The 15,259-nt window shown below is 43.6% G+C and overlaps 1 protein-coding gene across 1 annotated transcript in view; it reads left to right on the top strand.

The window, feature by feature from the left end:
* The window catches only part of LOC117542862 (lysine-specific demethylase RSBN1L-like), a 49,459-nt gene that overhangs the window by 29,726 nt on the left and 4,474 nt on the right, over positions 1-15,259 (top strand). Inside the window, exons 5-8 of the mRNA XM_034210744.1 lie at positions 6,271-6,408; positions 6,973-7,115; positions 14,505-14,675; positions 14,805-14,913. Coding sequence (XP_034066635.1) covers positions 6,271-6,408; positions 6,973-7,115; positions 14,505-14,675; positions 14,805-14,913 — 561 coding nt within the window. The remainder of the gene's footprint in view (positions 1-6,270; positions 6,409-6,972; positions 7,116-14,504; positions 14,676-14,804; positions 14,914-15,259) is intronic.

Raw genomic sequence — 15,259 nt, 5'->3', positions numbered from 1 at the left:
GCACACACAAATGTGTTCCGTTTCATATACATGTAAATAAAATCCAAATACAGAAAAAAGTTTTACATATGTATTTTTGATCCTCACATATTAGTTTTCCGTTTAAAACCTCTGCACCTGCAAACACAAACCGCTTTCTGTGCACGGATCGCTGTGCATTCGTGTGTGGGTTTTTTGAGACTCCCCTGACGCTCATCCGATTCGTACTTGTAATTATTTCTATCTATAGCCAATCAGATGTCTCCTCAATTCTAAGCCAATCACATGAGCGCGCCCCCACGAGGGTAGATTTCTTGCGTTCATGACGTAGCACTTCATGTACGCATTTTGCGCAGTCCGGAGCTGACAGCTCCATGGAGCCTGCCTGCAGGCGCTAATCTCAGGACACCCTCCACTCTCAGTACAGCGCCACTTTCCGAACAGGAAATGCACGCAAATACAAGCCTTTATATTATTAAGGTACAGCGCCACTTTCCAAACCATTGATGAATGCTTGTGTACACACAAACGGCAGGCAAAACCGTTTTAAATGTGTGTTTCCTGTATGGCGAATACAGCTGCTTTATTTATGTCTGTATGAAGTTGTGAGTGTGGAGCAGGCCCGGTTCCAGAACAAAATGACTCAGGGTGCATCTGAGATTAGAGAGGGTGCAGTGGTAAAGTGCTATTTTTATAAGTGGGGAGTGGACCTAACACCCTCTAGGGGGGTCCTCACCTCCTCTAGGAGGGTCCTCACCTCCTCTAGGGGGGTCAGCTCCCCCGGGAAGATTTTTTTTTTAATATTGAAGTTAAAAGCATCAATCTGGTGCACTTTGAGAGCAAAATGAAGAGATCTATGGATCTATGTGCTCTTTGCTTGATTCATGCCTTCCCAGTCCCTCATCACGTAGCCTATAAGAGCATGGCGCCAGTTGTTGTAGCCAGTTGTGGTGAAGGTATCTGACTTACTTGAACCGAAATGTCTACATGCATAGCAGAAGATGGCATCTTTTTTACATGAATATTCCAGCCAATCTCGGTTTTGAAACCATGAGCTGCAAAATGAGCGCCTTACCCCACTGTACAGGCGAGTTGGGTACTTTTTTAAATATACCTGGGCAGGCTCTGTTTTGCCGAGGTTCTCTGGCACTTGCGGACCGCCGAGGGGTGGCGGCGTTTGGGGCAACGAAGATGGCTGCGGCTGCACCGCCTCCGTGGGCGAGGCGGGCAAAGCCGGCGAGTCGGGCGGGAGTGTCCACGACAGTGGCCGCTGGTAACGTAATGTCCCCATGATCTGAACTGTTATTACCTGCAGTAGATGCAGTGTTACTCCTGGCAATAAGGGCTGGTTGTTTTAACCATTTTCCATCATTGACTGCTGTGTAAGCACCTTGCAGATGACGAACGTGCAGCGGCACAGGTCACGCACACCTGACATAATAACGTTACTTACCGTTTAAATTGAGCAAATAAATGCAGCAGACAATGTTATTTAACCACAATTTATTTTATTCCAACTATATTATTCTTCTTTTTCTTATTATTATTATCACTACTATTAATATTATTGTTATTATATATGTCGTATTTTTGACTTTTTTTTTTAATTTTTTTTTTTTTTAATTTTTCAAATGAGGGTGCATAACGACTCAACTGAGGGTGCAATGCACCCTCATGCACCCCCGTAGAACCGGGCCTGGTGTGGAGGGAGCAGCTACAGGTTAGCTTAGCCTAATCGATCAGTGTACTACGAAGCCAGTGCTAGACAGTGAACTGTCAACGGGGGGAGCCCCGCCGGTCATTATCGGCCGATATTCACTCTTAATAGTTTGATCGGTGCTCTCTATAAAGGCCGATCAGGAGAGCTGGATCTGATCGATATGGACATAAACACAAGTGAAGTATAACCGGACGCAAGAGAGAGATTAGGGTTGCGTTCGGATAGTTTAAAAATCAGCTCCTAAATTCTAACCCTATCGTCTATTCCTTGACCTCTGAGTGAAACGTCACGGGGTTAAGGGATAGTGGATAGGAGAATTCAAAAGGACTTAGGAAAAGAGACTGCGGTACTTTAGAGAATCCGAGTGCACTTTCTCTATCCGACGTGTTTATGATGCGCCAGCGGACGTCATGAATGTGCGTCTGCTGCTGTGGGGAAACTATGGAAACTACAGTTCTCTATACAGCGGACTACAACATGGATGTTTAATAAGAACGAGGGACTACTGTAAACTCATCTAGAGACTCTGCACCGTGCTCTGATGCTGTTGCTTTATGCTTTATGAACGTGGACAACAGAGAAACATATTCTTCAGGACCAAAGTTGGAATTGAAATAAAAAAGTAAAGTGTAACTTCTGCTCGTCACCCTCTCCCTCCGGTCCACATTTATACAAATGATCCCAATACGTATGATTGTATGAACTATGAAAAGATCTTAAAATCAATACAGATGTATTTATTATAAACGTTAGTCCTTAACATCTATCACTGTGTATATCACCATTCAAACATCTTTTAAAAGTTGAACAAACCCCACACAGCTCAGTAAAGACTGTGAAATGTTGACTTTATTTGATCATTTCAGTAAAAACTAACGTTCATATTTCTCTTTTTGATTATAATACTGATTAACGTTCAAAACAAAGCACTTTGGCAAGTTACCACATACGTTTTAAAATGCTTAATAAGCACCGTAACTTTCATGATATCATTTCTCCGTCATAATCGTTTGTGTCCGTGAAGGGCCGACTGTTGTGTGATGTCAAATGCTGCGGCTGCAATGCATTGTGGGGCAGCATTTTCTCCTCTCCTTTTGGTTATGGAGGTCCAGTGGTTCCTAAGCTAAAGGAGGTTATAAAGGAAGTTTGAAACCTCCTTTCCTATCATTCTAGAGAATTGGAACGGCACTTATCATGGCTGCCAGTGAGGGACGTCCGGGTCATTTCACTCGGTTAGGAAGGTTCCTAAGCTAAATGGACTATTCGACTGCAGCCCAGATCAGCTGCTGAGTCTGATGGAGACACGCTGCTCTGCATGATCACCTGATGCTCAGCCCTCTGTTTAGCGAGCTGACCGGACTGCGCAAAATGCGTATATGAAGTAATCTTACCCTCGTGGGGGCGTGCTCATGTGATTGGCTTAGAATGAAGGAGACATCTGATTGGCTATAGATAGAAAAAATTACAAGTACGAATCGGCTGACCGTCAGGGGAGTCTCAAAAAACCTGCACACGAATGCACAGCGATCCGTGCACAGAAAGCTGTGTTTGCAGGTTCAGGGGATTTAAACGGGAAACTAATAAGTGAGGATCAAAAATACATCTGTAAAACTTTTTTCTGTGTTTGGGATTTTATTTACATATATATGAAACGGAATACATTTGTGTGTGCATTGAAAAACACAAGTATGGATCCGGAAATACAAGTTTGAATCCTTCTGTGTGCATGTGTGTATTATGAGACTGTGTTCGATTGAGAAACAGAAAGAGAGACACACAGCTGGGAAAGAGAGGAAGCAGCAGACAGACACACACAGGTCGTGGAGAGGCCAGAGAGATTAGTGAGATGACACAAACTCAGCTGCAGAGACAGAGAGCGGAGGACGTGTTGACGAGAGGAGGGAAAGTAGTTCCAGAATGAACTAGTGGATACACATGGCTGCATCACAGGCGGAGAAGAGAGAGGCTTGATCTAATAGACTTCCCACTGGGGGACGTGAGTGTAATGAGGAAGAGGAGGAGATGGAGTGTCTGATGGAGACGAGAGAAAAATGGATAATCTGGGTAAAACAGCGAGTGGGAAGTAGAGAGGGAGTGAGACGATGCACTGCTTTAAGCAGAAGGAAGTGACAGCAGGGGAGAGACGACAGTAATGATAATTATATTTAATGATGGTGGCTCTTTCATCTCGTGAACATGCAGACCAAGAATACCTAATAAGATGTTTTAGATGGAGAAATAAATGTAATTGCATTCTTTTGTGTCCTGAGTTGTAGTTGTTGGATAAAAGGAGACGTTTAAAGACATCACCTTGGACCTTCAGAACATGGGATGGACATTTGTTTTCTGTGGATGATATATATAGAGTTCACAGATGAGAGGAAGTACTAGAGCAACTCGTAGTCAAAGGAAGTCTGTCACATTTCCTGTTTCCTTCAGTTGCTTATTAAAGCCAGATGTGTGACTGTTAAAGGTGTTTTTTGGTGTCTGGTAACACTGTAGTCCTGTGACGGTGACACTGTTCCCTTTGCTAACAACGTGGGGGTTATTCTGCCGGTAAATGATGCATCGTGTGTAAACAACTCACAGACACACAGGAGGAGATGTTCAAAAGCAAACACAGATGCACACATACTGGGCGAGAAACACAAATGTTGGTAAGCATGAAGGCGTTAGATTCCATGTGTGCACACTCCCTCAGTATCTAGGTCATTGACTCAGGGAGACTATTTAAAGTTGAGCTGTGTTTATGCGTGTGGAGGTAGTGCTTCAAGCTTTTGCTTATCATCGTCCTGGAGGATATTACACAGCTTTAGGGAGATGGAGAGAACAACACAGTGTGTGTGTGTGTGTGTGTGTGTGTGTGTGTGTGTGTGTGTGTGTGTGTGTGTGTGTGTGTGTGTGTGTGTGTGTGTGTGTGTGTGTGTGTGTGTGGTGTGTGTGTGTGTGTGTGTGTGTGTGTGTGTGTGTGTGTGTGTGTGTGTGTGTGTGTGTGTGTGTGTGTGTGTGTGTGTGTGTGTGTGTGTGTGTGTGTGTGTGTGTGTGTGTGTGTGTGTGTGAGAAAAATGAGTATTGATCAGGGTAAAGCTGATTATGAACACCTAACCTAACCTGTGTTACTTTGTTCTGTTGTGATGAGTTGTTTTCTTTTATCTCAGCTTTGAAATGTCACTGGTTGACCCCAGGTATACAGCTGTTACAGACATATTGTACTTATTATCCAGCCTGTGAACATAACCACACACACACACACACACACACACACCTGAGCCGCTGTATTTAAGGCCTTGTCCTCTGAGCAGCTGTTTAGGGATTCAGTGCCTTGCTCAGGGGCGCACCACGGACCTGCTGAGCCTCTTCAGGCTTTTCCCGATTCATCATCTCCATCTTCATGACCTCTGCCCCCCACCCTCTCTAACCTAGCTTCATCACTTCTTCCCTTCGTGTCACAGTACTGCCTTCTTCCTTTCCCCCTTCTCTTATCTGCTGTCTCCTACTCTTCTGTCCGCTTCTCTCCTTCACATCAAAATCAAAATGTAGTCTTTACTTTCCTACCTACTTTCTCTCTCCATACTCTCTTCCATGTTTCCTCTTCCTGTCTTCTGTGTCTCTTTGACAGCTTGTCTTCCTAAACTCTTCCCCACTTCTGTCCATCTGTCCCTCACCCCCTCTCCTCCCTCTGGACTCTCTCTCTTTATCTCTGCCTCGTCATCAAGTGGTGACTCATTGGAGGCATGCAGCCAAGGATCTGGCCAACACACACACACACACACACACACACACACACACACACACACACACACACACACACACACACACACACACAAGATCAGCCAAGAATACAGCATGCAGACCACATGCTGCACTCACTGCACACTCAGACACACACACGAAAACCCTGTTTAGAGCCAAGGGGCTTGAGAGACGTGACACACACAAACACACACTTAATACACACTAAGCTCTCACACTAAGCTCTCTCATCCAAGTGAAGAGCAGCAAACTGTTACACCGTTGGAGCAGAAACAACAAGTGAAACCACACACACACACACACACAGTCTCTGTTTTGACACCCTAAAGTGATTAACAGCGACTTTTGGATTATACAGCAGCCAACAATACGTAATACACATGTGTATTACGTAAACATATATACCTTACTCTTTTCCCTACACATTTTGCAGATCCCTGACGTACATGCGTGTCTCATGTGGGTGACCTGCCAGAGGGAAGAACAGGAAATGATAGATAGTGGAAAATACATATAGTGTCAGAAACAAAAGGAAGCACTATCTACTGCCTATCCACCTGCAGTAGATTCAAGACAATCTTAAAACCTTCAAATCACTGGAGAGAATCCAATGCTTTTGCAGCTCATCCTTACTGATTCAAATGTAATTGACCTTCTTTTAACTGAAAGCAAAATATGAAATGCTTTATAAAGAACATAAACCATTATGTCTATCATCTGGATTTAGATAATGTGTCTGTTCTGTATTATTGTTATTTACAACGCAAGATAAATTAGCATTACAATATTGTCTAACATTGCCTTTCTTGTTGCTGCAGGTGAAGAAAACGTACAGTAATGGCACATACCGAGCCGGAGCAATGAGACAGATCAGCCTGGTGGGAGCCGTGGACGAGGAGGTCGGGAATTATTTCCCAGAATTCCTCGGCATGCTAGAGGAGTCGCCCTTCCTGAAGGTGAGTTCGGACAGGATGAATGGCAGCAGTGCTTACACAGCGCCAGAACGGATGGAAAGAATGGGAATAAGAAAGTGTCAGAGCTATCAAGCAGATCTTTATTGCATTTACTGCACTGACTGTTTGGAAATGTACATAGGGAGAAACACTGCCCACCACAAGCATCAACAACACACTGTCAGGAGTTAACCCCATGTGTTATTTGAATCAGGTTCTCTTTTAAAACCTGTGTGCGGAAACAGACCAGTGGAGTGTTTACTGAGCTGTCCCTGAAATGCAGGCGGGACAAGCTTTTCCTTTTGTTTGCCATTCTGTGTTGACACTTGAAATATCCTGCGTACAGTGTGGAGGAGTGGCGACACACATCCTCTGGCTCTCACTGTGTCGAGGGCTTTGGCTCTGATTCAGCTCCCTGGGAAGCGTCTCGCTGCTGTGACAAGTTTAGCCAGAGGGAGCAAGTTCTGCACGAGACTGCTTTTTCTCTGGAATAAATCAAAAGCTTGAATGGCTTTAGTGAAAAAGTGTGGGAGTACTTACTTTTCCTCTTCATGTGTGTGTCTGCAGCGGACTCTTCCGTGGGGAACGTTCTCCAGCCTGAGGACCATGGATCCCACCGAGAGCGACGACGGGCCCATCATGTGGGTCAGACCCGGGGAACAGATGATACCTGTAGCTGACATACCAAAGTCTCCTTTTAAAAGAAAACGGTGAGCCGAGCACACACTGCAGTTTACTGTGTGTGTGTGTGTGTGTGTGTGGTGTGTGTGTGTGTGTGTGGTGTGTGTGTGTGTGTGTGTGTGTGTGTGTGTGTTGTGTGTGTGTGTGTGTGTGTGTGTGTGTGTGTGTGTGTGTGTGTGTGTTGTGTGTGTGTGTGTGTGTGTGTGTGTGTGTGTGTGTGTGTGTGTGTGTGTGTGTGTGTGTGTGTGTGTGTGTGTGTGTGTGTGTGTGTGTGTGTGTGTGTGTGTGTGTGTGTGTGTGTGTGTGTGTACTCTCTGCACACATTTAAAGCAGCAGCCGTGGTAGCAGCATGAAGCTTTGTTGCAGCCGAGCAGCATCCAATGAGACAATTACACCCTCTCTGTTTGTGTGTGTCATTGTTGCTCACACATAAGCTCCGTTTCACACACTCATAAACACAGGAGTTCTGTGAGCGAGACCATTAGAGAATGTGTCTGTGTGAGAGGGATGTGTCTCACCACTCACATGAGATCATTGTGTTGTTAATAGAGTGGACACATCAGACGCTGCTTCACATGGAAGCCAGCCAAGTGCAGGACAACGCATTCCTCACGTGCAGCAGCTATATCTGTCCTGACCCTACTGATTTGTATTCATCATACTGAACATCAATAGTAATATTTAGAGGGGTTTTTTAATGTATGATTTCAGGGCTGAAACTATAAGTCAGTTTACACAGGATTCATATTTGTGTTAATGAGGACATAATCTGTTCATTATCAGGTTCATATCAGTATGTAGTGTCTCTACTTTAAAGAGTCCTCTCCTGCTGATGTTCAGGTGAATATCAGTATGTAGTGTCTCTACTTTAAAGAGTCCTCTCCTGCTGATGTTCAGGTGAATATCAGTATGTAGTGTCTCTACTTTAAAGAGTCCTCTCCTGCTGATGTTCAGGTGAATATCAGTATGTAGTGTCTCTACTTTAAAGAGTCCTCTCCTGCTGATGTTCAGGTGTATATCAGTATGTAGTGTCTCTACTTTAAAGAGTCCTCTCCTGCTGATGTTCAGGTGTATATCAATATGTAGTGTCTCTACTTTAAAGAGTCCTCTCCTGCTGATGTTGAGGTGAATATCAGTATGTAGTGTCTCTAATTTAAAGAGTCCTCTCCTGCTAATGTTCAGGTGTATATCAGTATGTAGTGTCTCTACTTTAAAGAGTCCTCTCCTGCTGATGTTCAGGTGAATATCAGTATGTAGTGTCTCTAATTTAAAGAGTCCTCTCCTGCTGATGTTCAGGTGTATATCAGTATGTAGTGTCTCTACTTTAAAGAGTCCTCTCCTGCTGATGTTCAGGTGTATATCAGTATGTAGAGTCTCTACTTTAAAGAGTCCTCTCCTGCTGATGTCCAGGTGTATATCAGTGTGTAGTGTCTCTACTTTAAAGAGTCCTCTCCTGCTGATGTTCAGGTGTATATCAGTATGTAGTGTCTCTACTTTAAAGAGTCCTCTCCTGCTGATGTTCAGGTGTATATCAGCATGTAGTATCTCTACTTTAAAGAGTCCTCTCCTGCTGATGTCCAGGTGTATATCAGTATGTAGTATCTCTACTTTAAAGAGTCCTCTCCTGCTGATGTTCAGGTGTATATCAGTATGTAGTGTCCCTACTTTAAAGAGTCCTCTCCTGCTGATGTTTCAGGTGTATATCAGTATGTAGTGTCTCTACTTTAAAGAGTCCTCTCCTGCTGATGTTCAGGTGTATATCAGTATGTAGTGTCTCTACTTTAAAGAGTCCTCTCCTGCTGATGTTCAGGTGTATATCAGTATGTAGTGTCTCTACTTTAAAGAGTCCTCTCCTGCTGATGTTCAGGTGATATCAGTATGTAGTGTCTCTACTTTAAAGAGTCCTCTCCTGCTGATGTTCAGGTGTATATCAGTATGTAGTGTCTCTACTTTAAAGAGTCCTCTCCTGCTGATGTTCAGGTGTATATCAGTATGTAGTATCTCTACTTTAAAGAGTCCTCTCCTGCTGATGTTCAGGTGTAATCAGTATGTAGTGTCTCTAATTTAAAGAGTCCTCTCCTGCTGATGTTCAGGTGTATATCAGTGTGTAGTGTCTCTACTTTAAAGAGTCCTCTCCTGCTGATGTTCAGGTGTATATCAGTATGTAGTGTCTCTACTTTAAAGAGTCCTCTCCTGCTGATGTTCAGGTGAATATCAGTATGTAGTGTCTCTACTTTAAAGAGTCCTCTCCTGCTGATGTTCAGGTGTATATCAGTATGTAGTGTCTCTACTTTAAAGAGTCCTCTCCTGCTGATGTTCAGGTGTATATCAGTATGTAGTGTCTCTACTTTAAAGAGTCCTCTCCTGCTGATGTTCAGGTGTATATCAGTATGTAGTGTCTCTACTTTAAAGAGTCCTCTCCTGCTGATGTTCAGGTGTATATCAGTATGTAGTGTCTCTACTTTAAAGAGTCCTCTCCTGCTGATGTTCAGGTGTATATCAGTTATGTAGTGTCTCTACTTTAAAGAGTCCTCTCCTGCTGATGTTCAGGTGTATATCAGTATGTAGTGTCTCTACTTTAAAGAGTCCTCTCCTGCTGATGTTCAGGTGTATATCAGTATGTAGTGTCTCTACTTTAAAGAGTCCTCTCCTGCTGATGTTCAGGTGTATATCAGTATGTAGTGTCTCTACTTTAAAGAGTCCTCTCCTGCTGATGTTCAGGTGATATCAGTATGTAGTGTCTCTACTTTAAAGAGTCCTCTCCTGCTGATGTTCAGGTGTATATCAGTATGTAGTGTCTCTACTTTAAAGAGTCCTCTCCTGCTGATGTTCAGGTGTATATCAGTATGTAGTGTCTCTACTTTAAAGAGTCCTCTCCTGCTGATGTTCAGGTGTATATCAGTATGTAGTGTCTCTACTTTAAAGAGTCTTCTCCTGCTGATGTTCAGGTGTATATCAGTATGTAGAGTCTCTACTTTAAAGAGTCCTCTCCTGCTGATGTTCAGGTGTATATCAGCATGTAGTGTCTCTACTTTAAAGAGTCCTCTCCTGCTGATGTTCAGGTGTATATCAGTATGTAGTGTCTCTACTTTAAAGAGTCCTCTCCTGCTGATGTTCAGGTGTATATCAGCATGTAGTGTCTCTAATTTAAAGAGTCCTTCTCCTGCTGATGGTTCAGGTGTTATATCAGTAGTTGTAGTGTCTCTACTTTAAAGAGTCCTCTCCTGCTGATTGTTCAGGTGTATATCAGTATGTAGTTGTCTCTACTTTAAAGAGTCCTCTCCTGCTGATGTTCAGGTGAATATCAGTATGTAGTGTCTCTACTCTTAAAGAGTCCTCTCCTGCTGATGTTCAGGTGTATATCAGTATGTAGTTGTCTCTACTTTAAAGAGTCCCTCTCCTGCTGATGTTCAGGTGTATATCAGTATGTAGTGTCTCTACTTTAAGAGTCCTCTCCTGCTGATGTTCAGTGTTATATCAGTATGTAGTGTCTCTACTTTAAAGAGTCCTCTCCTGCTGATGTTCAGGTTGTATATCAGTATGTAGTGTCTCTACTTTAAAGAGTCCTCTCCTGCTGATGTTCAGGTTGTATATCAGTATGTAGTGTCTCTACTTTAAGAGTCCTCTCCTGCTGATGTTCAGGTGTATATCAGTATGTAGTGTCTCTACTTTAAAGAGTCCTCTCCTGCTGATGTTCAGGTGTATATCAGTATGTAGTGTCTCTACTTTAAAGAGTCCTCTCCTGCTGATGTTCAGGTGTATATCAGTATGCTAGTGTCTCTACTTTAAAGAGTCCTCTCCTGCTGATGTTCAGGTGTATATCAGTATGTAGTGTCTCTACTTTAAAGAGTCCTCTCCTGCTGATGTTCAGGTGTATATCAGTATGTAGTGTCTCTACTTTAAAGAGTCCTCTCCTGCTGATGTTCAGGTGTATATCAGTATGTAGTGTCTCTACGTTAAGAGTCCTCTCCTGCTGATGTTCAGGTGTATATCAGTATGTAGTGTCTCTACTTTAAAGAGTCCTCTCCTGCTGATGTTCAGGTGTATATCAGTATGTAGTGTCTCTACTTTAAAGAGTCCTCTCCTGCTGATGTTCAGGTGTATATCAGTATGTAGTGTCTCTACTTTAAAGAGTCCTCTCCTGCTGATGTTCAGGTGTATATCAGTATGTAGTGTCTCTACTTTAAAGAGTCCTCTCCTGCTGATGTTCAGGTGTATATCAGTATGTAGTGTCTCTACTTTAAAGAGTCCTCTCCTGCTGATGTTCAGGTGTATATCAGTATGTAGTGTCTCTACTTTAAAGAGTCCTCTCCTGTTGATGTTCAGGTGTATATCAGTATGTAGTGTCTCTACTTTAAAGAGTCCTCTCCTGCTGATGTTCAGGTGTATATCAGTATGTAGTGTCTCTACTTTAAAGAGTCCTCTCCTGTTGATGTTCAGGTGTATATCAGTATGTAGTGTCTCTACATGTCTCCATACTTTAATGTTCAAAAAGCTCTTTATTGTTCTCAAACTGCCTGTGCTGCAGCACCTCTTTTCACCCTCTGTCTGAAACCAGAGCCCAGTCTGCTCTGATTGGTTAGCTGGGCTATGTTGTGATTGGTCAACCACTCGGGGATATCCGGCCCCTTATCATGTACAATGTGTAACAGCGCTAGCCAATAGAAGCGGCAGTGTTACATAGTGATGTCACTGTGTTACAGAAGTGAAAAAAGGAGTCCAATGGAGGCATTTCAGAGAGGGGGGGGGGGGGGCGAGAGACTCCCTCTGGAAGGATCTCAGAGATTTGAGCCCTTGCAGAACATTTACATGCAGACAATTCACCATTTTCTGATTCCAGCTTGTAGGGAAATGTGCTGCTTTTGTATGTTTGATATGAATAGCTAAATATCTCAGTGCACTTGTTTTGACTAAAAAAGCCGTTGTCTTGGGGTTTAGCCAATTGATATTGGAAAATAGTTGAAGCATCCACAAAAGCATGGAAAAAAAGGAGAATTCAATCCGAAGTTCCTGGGAGACTAAAAGAGATTATCATAAAGAAAGTATCGTCATTTTATCATTAGTGTTTACAAACAATTTGTTGCATACATGTTATGCATGGCATGGTGCACAGTGTTTGAAGAGGACTGCTGTCAAGAAAGAGTGTGTGTGTGTCAGCATGAGTGTGTGTGTGTGCTGTCAGAAACACTTGTTATAGCTGGGGCTGAAGAATCTGTTCTATAGAGACACAGACAGAGAGAGAGAGAGAGCTGGTTAAACTGTTTGTTTCTCTTTTATATCGTGTCTCATCATATTACTCATTCATAAATCACCATGAGTATACAAACCAAGCGGTGCACTCCTGATATTGTTCCCATGTTGGCTCCTGGATCCCTCATCCGAAGCCTCCTTTCCTTCCCTCCACTCCTCCCACATGTATCTGTTTATATCCGTCTTCTCTGCCTTCTGTTTCCTCCTCCTGACCTCTTCCTAGGCTTTAAGTTGATTTATTGTGAAGCTGTTATTTCCAGGCACTCTAACAGTGTGTTGCATATGTATGTGTATCCAATATGTCAGAGTATAAAGACAAGTGAAGAGAAGGGTTCATCTGCAGCTTGACTGTATTTGTGTTGAAAGAAGGCTACTCGTGTAAGAGGAACATCCTATCTCAGCATTTCCCGTTTAGTGAAAAGGTCCAGGCGCTTTTCTTCTTCTACATCTCAGTGGTCCGATGACTCAAATAAACCCAAATATTTCAGCATTTAGTGATGAGCGCCTTGCTTCCCCTAGATTTCTAATAATTGCATAGCAACAGCAGCAGCCCCTCGGTTGCAGACAGGAAGCAGAGCATGCTGTTCCCGCTCAGAAACACACAGCATGACCTATGACAGACAGCCATGGGGGTCCATGGGGGGCCGGTGGCTGTCAGCTGCATGTCAAACACGCAATGCTCAGTTTCAAGCATATGATTAGTTTATGAATCCGTTAGCTAAGTATCAGAACATCTATTATTTTGAAAGAAATCCATTAATAATCCTTTTTGTTTTTATAAGCAAACGCTCTAAACATGTTCTGGCTACAGCTGCTCCATGAGACCTTTTTTACATCATTGTGAATTGATTGTTTCCGACTAAACACATATTGAGTAACAGAGAAAGCACTAGGCAGATAAATCAATGGTGCAAATACTCATTAGTAGCTTCAGCTCAGTGTAAAGGGGACGTGCTGCAGCTTTCAGAGGTTCTCTGTGTCCATCGTCAGAGCGCGGCCCCCCCCCTACACTTTTTGAACTGCCTAATCCTCTGCTCTCTCCTTCTCTATCCCCTGTTCCCCTCCATCATCTCCTCTCTCTCTCTCTCTCTCTCTCCACTCCTGTCTTTTCTTTTACCTCCCTCTTCATTTGCCCACTAACACAGGGATGTGTCCTGATGACTTGGTGCAGACACGCATAGCTTCATGTCCTCATTGTGCCAGGACGACAGGAAGAGCAGGAGATGGTAGACTTCTAACATCACTGTAGATGTGCACGTTCAGCAGTCTCATTTGGAGTGTTTCCTGCTTTTACATTCCCTACTGTCAGCCTGCAGCCAGCTCAGACACACGGAGCTGTGTGTGGGTTTTCACTTGTTCTTCTTCCCCTTTCACCAACTCTCCTCTCTTATCTCTGAATGAATGCACAATGAAGTGTTGAGCAGGGGTAGTCTCGCCGTGGTTCTGCCTGTGTTACACTCTCGAAGGAACCTCACACACTCTGTGTCAGGGTTTCTTGTTTGAATGTGACTGCAGCTTCAGTGTGAGTCACTGATCCAGCAGCGAGCTGACTGCAGTACTTCTATTGTTTGGCAACACGCCTCGTTTGTGAGCGTTTGAACTCCTCAGCTTCTCAGTCTGTCTGCATGAAGAAAAGCGTGGATACATTTATTTTTTGCATTACTTAAATGTACTTCATTTGTGCTTAAAAACCTACATTTGTATTTACCGAACCAAATGTATTTCTTTATAAATAGATTATGAAATATGAAACACTTTTTTTATGGTATATCTTCTGTTGGGCTGCCTACACTGATGCGTTGTTTTTTTGTCTAAGATTTCTTTACTAGATTAGTCTTTTTTGATGCTTTGTTTTTTTCAAGTGTAAATGATGAGTGTTGTTTTTGCGTGATGGTTGCTAGGTGATGTTCTGCCGAAAATGCCCCCAACCAGTTTGCCTAATTGACTTCACATGAATGCAGGCTTTGCTCCTGTGTAACATCCTCTCTGCTCCCTGTGTCAGGCTCTCGCGGCTGGTTTACATCAATGAGTCGAGACAGCTGCCGTTCACTTTTAGTCAGTGTTTTCTTTTTGTACACAGCAGAGACAAGAGCGAGACATCTTAGTTGGACTGAGTGAAAATCCTTTTAATACTTTTGACTCCACTGTTTCTTTCTGTCATTTGGTAGCTCCACCAACGAGGTGAAGAACCTGCTGCAGTCTCTGCCGAGGACCAGCGAGCCCAGAGAGTTGCTGTTCGAGGACCGGACCCGGGCCCACGCTGATCACATCGGGCAGGGCTTCGAGCGACAGACCACGGCAGCAGTGGGGGTGCTGAAGGCCGTGCGGGCCGGAGGAAGGTAAGAAGTGGAGCAACATGTGATCACACTGCTGGGGGCAGATGCTCAGTCGGCTTCCTCTCCAACAACTGTCCTGTAATCCCTCCTCCCTCCTCCCTCCCTCCCTCCCTCCTTCCCTCCCTTGTTCAGCTCGGAGCCTCCTCGTGTAACCAAAGACGTTGTGTGTTTCCACGCTGGAGATTTCCCTCAAGTAGTTCAGAGGCTGCAGCTGGACCTGTACGAGCCTCCGCTGTCTCAGGTTAGAATGTCACACACACACACACACACACACACACACACACACACACACACACACACACACACACACACACACACACACACACACACACACACACACACACACACACACACACAGTAATAAGCACTGCTCATCCATCAGACCCCCCCAATAGAGTAACTTCAAATATGTGTGAGTTTTTCCATACAAAAGCACGTAGTCACTGATACTTGGTTGGGTGTATTGTTAATGAATCTGTTGTATGCTGCCACATTGTGGTGAAAAACTGAACTGCAGTAAGATTTATTTTGCAATAAAACACTTTAAATTGTTCCCATAAATTGTTTACTAAAAAAAGGTTTCGCAA

The sequence above is a fragment of the Gymnodraco acuticeps genome, unplaced genomic scaffold (genome assembly GCF_902827175.1).
Source record: "Gymnodraco acuticeps unplaced genomic scaffold, fGymAcu1.1, whole genome shotgun sequence".
Lineage (NCBI taxonomy): Eukaryota > Metazoa > Chordata > Actinopteri > Perciformes > Bathydraconidae > Gymnodraco > Gymnodraco acuticeps.
The sequence above is the reverse complement of the archived record's forward strand: the minus strand, read 5'-3'. Positions and strand labels throughout refer to the sequence as shown.